The 6,847-nt window shown below is 40.3% G+C and overlaps 1 protein-coding gene across 1 annotated transcript; it reads right to left on the bottom strand.

The window, feature by feature from the left end:
* Positions 1 to 2,796: 2,796 nt before the first annotated feature.
* Positions 2,797 to 3,902, bottom strand: LOC138013691 (craniofacial development protein 2-like). The gene is made up of 2 exons (XM_068860775.1): positions 3,573 to 3,902; positions 2,797 to 3,438 (listed from the first exon to the last, which is right to left on the bottom strand). Exons 1-2 carry the CDS (start codon positions 3,900 to 3,902, stop codon positions 2,797 to 2,799), a joined length of 972 nt encoding a protein of 323 aa, XP_068716876.1.
* Between the last annotated feature and the right edge of the window lie 2,945 nt (positions 3,903 to 6,847).

Raw genomic sequence — 6,847 nt, 5'->3', positions numbered from 1 at the left:
TAGAAGACCATAAACCAAATTTCAACAACGCGCCGACATGTTGACTGATCAACCCTACAAAGTCCGAGATCGGAAAAGTTGCCAAGCAGATACTCCAGAAAATCGTGAAAAACACACGTTCCGTGCTTAAATGGTTTAAACATAGCGCGCTCTTTATTTGTTTCGACGTGGTGGATTTTTATCCTTCCATTACAGAAAAAATGTTATCTGACGCCATTGACTTTGTAGTACCCTCAATTTGTTATTGAGGGAAATTCGGGAGCCTGTGTGGTCATACATCATAGACCATTGTAGTTCATTTGTAGCGAGGGACGGTAATGCCTGTTTTAGCCAAATCAGTAAGCAAAGAAGACTTAGTATTATGCATGTGGAAGAGGAGAGTCTTTTTGCAACCTTAAGAACCTTTAATTCTTTTTGCAGCAAATGTGCAAATCTTGTGACTTTAAATAGAAGTATATTTTTGACATTGGTTAATGAACATGGATTAAACCAGTTGGGTTTAGATAAAAATATGAGGCCCCTGTATCTTACTGATGTGCATACAAACCCAGGACGGTTAAAATGCATGCGCTGTAATAGTCCTACCACTCAGCCTGTTTTGAAAAATGTATCAAACTCTAAATTCCTGTTTATTGAATTCCCTCCTGGCTTGATGAAAGACATAAATGTCTTTGAGTTGATTGTGATCAGTGGAGCTCAGTACAAACTAAGAGGTGTTGTGCGATGTAACAATAATCACTTCACTTGTGCTGTTGAAAGTCTGCTCATAGGAAATGGACTTATTTTGACGACCTTTCTGTTACTCTACAAGAGTTTTCAAGTTCTTCATCATTGCGACAAGTTTACAAAGAAGGGTGGCTTTTCACAAGTTATGAGCTGAGAGAAATGCTGAGCCAGTGTGAACAAGATGAAATTGCAGACTACACACTGCCAGCCTGTGCAAATCAGAGTATGAGCATTCATAGTAAATTTAAAGGTAGTACCAACACTCTCCAAAGATGAATAGCACTGAACCAAATTCACTGCCACAAGTTACATCTGAATCAATTGCAAGGGAAATACTGGACAGCTCACTTACTATGGCGTTGAAACCAGTAGTGATGCTAAAATCAGTGAATCTTCATCTATACCAGGTGCAAAAAATGTGCACAGTCACAAGAAAACAAGAAACAGAATAAAAACTTCCAATTTTACAAATTGTAGAAAAAGGAAGATTACAGAGAATAAACCAGTTACAAAAAACGGTCAATTTTTGATTCAGACACTGGGACATCAAATTGTATGACGTTTGATGCATTTGTACAACCTCAGGAAGCACCAGCCAGCTATTTTGAGTTGCAAACAAATGAAGATTACAATGTTACCTTACAATCACCCATATCTGATAATGTTGGTGATAAACATGGCCAGCCTTTGACCCATAAAATTGAATTTGATAATCAAACAACATGCAATGAAGAACTTCATTAACAAAAGACATCTCAGGAAAATATGAAAGAATTTCATAAAGCATTGAAATTTCAAATTTATAAATGCTGTGTGTGTCATGAAGCGTGGCCTTTAAAGACAAAACCAAAAAAATTCCACCAATTACATTAGTTTGTGTTGTGCGCATGACAAAAGTGTTCCAAAGAAATTCTCAGCCGAGAACTTTATGATACCATCCCAAGTTCCTAAGGCTTAACACAGTTTGAAGAAATGCTTATTGCAAGAGCATTTCCTGTTATCCATACAAAACCAAGGGGTGGTCCAAGAGCATACAAAGGGCATGTCCTTACCTTACCACAAGATGTACAACAGCTTGCAGATGTTCTGCCCAGGTGCCCAAAAGATTTGCCTGTCTTTATTTTTACTGTTAATGGTAAAGATAACCGTTCTTCAGATTTTGTAGTGAGGCGCAAAAAAGTAGAAGAAGCACTTTATTGGTTAACTGGTAAAAACATAAATGGACAACCAAACAATCCTTTGTACAAAAATGTGAAGATAGATAAGCAAACTCTTGCTAATTTACCAAAACATGGAATTCTCTCGGGCCTTACCAAAGTAGAGTGTGGAGATAATGCAGATGAAAACGAACATATTGGTATTGACACTGGGCCAGTGAATGTTGAAGATGATGAGAGAGTTTATAACTCGGAGACTGAAATGAATAGCTTTGTTCCAACAAACATTGACACCAAAAAGGAAAAAGAAATTATCACTGAAGAATTTCTGGATGCTCCACAATCATTTAATTGGAATGTTGGTGACGAACCATTAAGTGAATTTAATTGTCAGTTCTTAGCATCAATGGCCTTTCCAACTTTATTTCCAGATGGAAAAGGTGATCCAACCAATAGTGCTCTATTTTGTGACACTTCAGATAATACAACTCAGTCATTTGCAGCAAAACTTACGCATTTAATCAAATTCTCAGAAAAGGTAACTGGAAAAAAGGGGTTTATAGCTTTGCATCACATCCCAGGTTTGCTTACTGGGCTTACAATATGCTGTATCGAAGAAGAATTCTTGGACAAGGGAACTTTTTTCTAAAACAAAACCCATCAGAAGCCAATCTTACTATCAATGACTTGAAAGGAATGTTGCACGCTCAATCATATGATTCACTCGTGTCGAAACTCATGCAGCAATGGTGATCCCTTAGATTCTGAACGCAGCAAAAATGTAATTGACAACCCACACCTTCTTGACTGGTTCTTTACTGAACGCACAGAACAATTTGTGAAATATTGGCTGAAAAAAACCCTTGGTGCAATATGGTATTGGTTTAGATATGAATATGCTGTACAGCGTGGTTCAATTCATTGCCATGGAGAAATGCCATCTATGCAGCTGTTCCTCAGTGGTGGTCAAAATATTTCCTTGTTTGTCCTTGATGGTATGATTAACATGACCAAATTTCCCAGCTAGCTTTCTAGTGGTATAATACAGGTCTTTCATGTTCCCTTTTGCTGCGGCATCCTCTGCCTCCTTTGCCAGGTTCTCTATATAACATTTCTTGTCCTTTCGAGCACTCTTTCTAGCTTCCTTATGCGCAACATCGTAATCCTTTTGTGCCTTTTCTGCCCGCGTCCGACTGTTGTTAACCCACTCTTTCTTGCACTTCCTTTCTCTCACTTTCTTTAGGGTATCCATTGAGATCCATTCCTTGTTTCTGGACTGCTGTCTTCCTAAAGTGTCATCACATGTATTAATCCATGAGCTCTTTAGATGTTCCCAGAGCGTGCCAATTGTGCCGTCTTCATCTTCTATATCTTCCTGTGCTTGGAACCGGTTCCTAAGGTTGATTTGGAAAGCTTCTACAACAGAAGGATCCCTCAGGTATGTCACGTTATATTTGGCTCTAGTTTGCTGTTGAGCTTGACACCACTTTAGCTTTAGTTTTAGGGTGGCTACTAGTAGATGATGGTCGCTGCCGGCGTCTGGTCCCGCATAGCCCTGACATCATGTAAAGATCTTCTAAACTGTCGGGCAATGCAAAAATGATCTATCTGGTTCTCGGTGATGTTATCCGGGGAGCGCCACGTGGCTTTGTGGATCCTTTTGTGAGGAAAGATACTCCCACCAATCACCAGGTCATTGTTGGCGCAAAGGTCCGCGAATAGCTCGCCATTTTCGTTCATCTCCCCTAGTCCGTCTTTTCCCATTACAAGCTCATACTCTCTGTTGTCTCCTCCTATCTTGGCGTTGGTAACTTCCTTCCCTCTCTGCCTTGCAATGAGACTCTGCAATGCGTTGTAAAACTCCTCCTTGGTTGCTTCTTCGGCTTCATTTGTTGGTGCGTAGCATTGAATAATTCTAACATTAATTTTGCCATGCGACGTCTTGAAAAGGGCAGTAATAAGTCGAGAGTTGATCGGCTCCCAGCTAATAAGCGTCCTGACGGCATGCTTGGAGATCATGAGTGCCACTCCTTCCGTGTGGGGGGCGCTTGGGTCTTCATGGCCTGAGTAGAGCACCGCTCTCCTGAGCTGAGTTTGCACTTACCAGATTGTATCCAACGGACTTCGCTGAGACCGAGGATCTCCAGGTTGTAATTCCTCATTTCCTCTGCAATGGACGATGCTTTTCCGGCTTGGTACATGGACCTGACCTTCCACGTACCGATTCTGATGGTGTGTCTTGTTGAAAGAAGGCTAATCAGCCGCCGAGGGTCCTTCTGGCTTTGCCTCTGCCGCGTCATTCTCCCGGAAGGGCCTTCTCCTACCAAGACGTCAGTAAATGTTTTTCTATCTGTTGATGTTTCAGTAATCATTGTGTATCCACCTGACTGGTGATTGGCCTACCAAGCTTCACCAGAGCCCTGTTAGCCGGCTTTACCCGTTTCCGCCTCCCACGACGAGGACGTAGGGTTGGACTTATAGGACTTATAACCTTGAGGGATAACATAAAACCAGGGGCAGATTTAGTGAGAACTATTACTAGTAATAACAGATTAACGAAGGGATCGGTGAGTCGTGGAGAGGAGACAGTCTTAATTTACCTTCGTTGTCTTCTCAGTTTCCCCACGAAAAAGCGCTATCAGATACAATGGCTACATATTGACAACGTTGGTCCGGTGGAGATACTAATGCTACCCCATGATTGCAAGCTTAACTACAATATGGGTAAACGAATCAAAAATTACACCACAAGGAAAAATATGGAAGACAACCTCAAGCTACGCAAACGCCCGAATTCCTGGAGACGAAGTGACGTCACATTCTGTCAGATGCGGAGCTTGCAATATTAGGGAGCTTTTACAATAAAAGGACTATGAGGGGTCATATGCGCCAAAATCCTATTTCAAATCCTTTATATTTTATTGATTCAATGGAACAGAATTTAGGAAACCAGAACAGAAATTGAACCACCAGAAATTGTAGTTACAGAACTGAAATTGAAGCAATAGAACAGAGATTGTAGCAACAGATCAGAAATTAAAACGACAGAACGGAATTTAGAACAGAACAGAAATTGCAGCAACAGAACGGGAGTTAGGACAGAACAGAAATGTCAAAATTGACAATTTCGGTTCTTCTGATTAACGAACCGAGTGGAGCCTGGGTGGGAACCAGTTGCACATAATGATGGCAGGGATTATATTGTATTTCGTCTTTATTGGCCATGGGTAATTAATATTCTTGTGAAATATTCTGGTAGTGAGGGAATTCACCCAAGAGTAATCGACCTTCTACGCCAAGTCAATGACTCTGTTACCGAAAGCCTGCATACAAGTTCTCACGTTGCAGGAATATGTTTACTGGGATGCCTGGGAGACCAAATTTTAACATTCCAAAAGAACAACTAGTTTTTCTCATCTGGACGTCAGTCGTCGATCCGAGGCAAAATAATTCATGTGTCCATGTCTCTTTCACTTGGAAAGAGACACGAGATTTCTTCGCTGGTGAAGGCCTTGCACACGAGACGCCAGCGGAATATATACGGTGCAAATAGCGAACGAAAATTCTGCATAACTCTCTGGTCTCTCTGCTGAACTTGTGAGACCAATGACGATGTACTAGCTTGGAGTTCGCTATTCATTTTTTTGGGCCTCGATGAGATCTTTAACTTCTTCAAGTAATGAAATGCACATAGCAGGAAGATCTACGCCTTCACGCCGAGCAGCCATGTTGGAAGTTGAATATATTTTCTTGGAGCGGGAACCGTGTAATCGAATAATCTTCATACATTGTAATGTGGAACTGGTTCCCACCCAGACGCCACTCGGTTCGTTAATTAGAAGAACCGAAATTGTCAATTCTGTTGCTCCAATTTCTGTTCAGTCCTAATAATTTCCTAATTTGCGTTCTGTTGCTGTTGCTGTTGCTGTTCTGTTGCTTCAATTTCTTTTCTGTTTTAACTTCCGTTCTGCCGCTTTAATTTCTGATCTGTTGCTCCAATCTCTGTTCCATTGCTTCAATTTCTGTTCTGTTACTACACTTTCTGTTCTGTTGCTCCAATTTCTGTTGCTTCAATTTCTATTCTGTCGGTTCAATTTCTGTTCTGGTTTCTTAAATTCCATTCCATTGAATCAATAAAATATAAAGGATCTTCAAAACAGAATTTGAAATAGGATTTTGGCACATATGACCCCTCATAAAGGACGGTGCCTACTAATTCAAAGGTACTTTTGCCCCGGTTTATGATTATGCGGGAAATGTAGATCTTAACAAGTGTTATTGAAATCGAAAAAGAAAATTGGGGGTAACCACGCATTTTTCAAAGATAAATAATGAACAATATTTGTAAAAAGCTTTAAAATACAAAGCCATGTATGGCGTTCTTCCTCAAATCTCTGAAAAATGCACGGTTGCCCGCAATTTTTTTTGGATACCAATAATACTTACTAAGATCAACATTCTCTGCATAATTTTAAACAGCGAAAAAATATCCCTGTATTACTAAGCATCACCCATAGGAAATCAATCTCGTTCCCACAGCCTCCGTTACCCTAGTCCAGCGGAACGGGCGCGGGAGGTTCTGGAATAATCCAAAACCAAAACTTTGGTTCCGGTTGAATACCTCCGCGTGCGTAAGGGGGAACGGTTAGAAATCAACAAAAACACTGGAGGTCACCTTTCTATGAAAGCGCTTACTTTCACTCGCCAGACAGTATACATGAATATAAATACATCTCCTGATACACTCGAGACATTTAAACTGCGGAAAATAAGAAACTAACAAGATACATTTTATCAATCAAAACAGATTTCAGTATCTGGTGTCACGAAAGTGACAATTGCTGTATTTACAAAAACAAAAACGTTACGGAACTGGCGAGTTGTAAAACGATTTATTTCTAGATAGTCTTCAACTTCTTATAGATAAAACTCCAAAAGAAAATGTAATTTCTGACATGTGAATG

Source organism: Montipora capricornis, chromosome 8 (assembly GCF_036669925.1).
Source record: "Montipora capricornis isolate CH-2021 chromosome 8, ASM3666992v2, whole genome shotgun sequence".
Classification (NCBI taxonomy): Eukaryota; Metazoa; Cnidaria; class Anthozoa; order Scleractinia; family Acroporidae; genus Montipora; species Montipora capricornis.
Note: the sequence above shows the minus strand (reverse complement) of the source record. Positions and strands in the feature narration are given on the sequence as shown.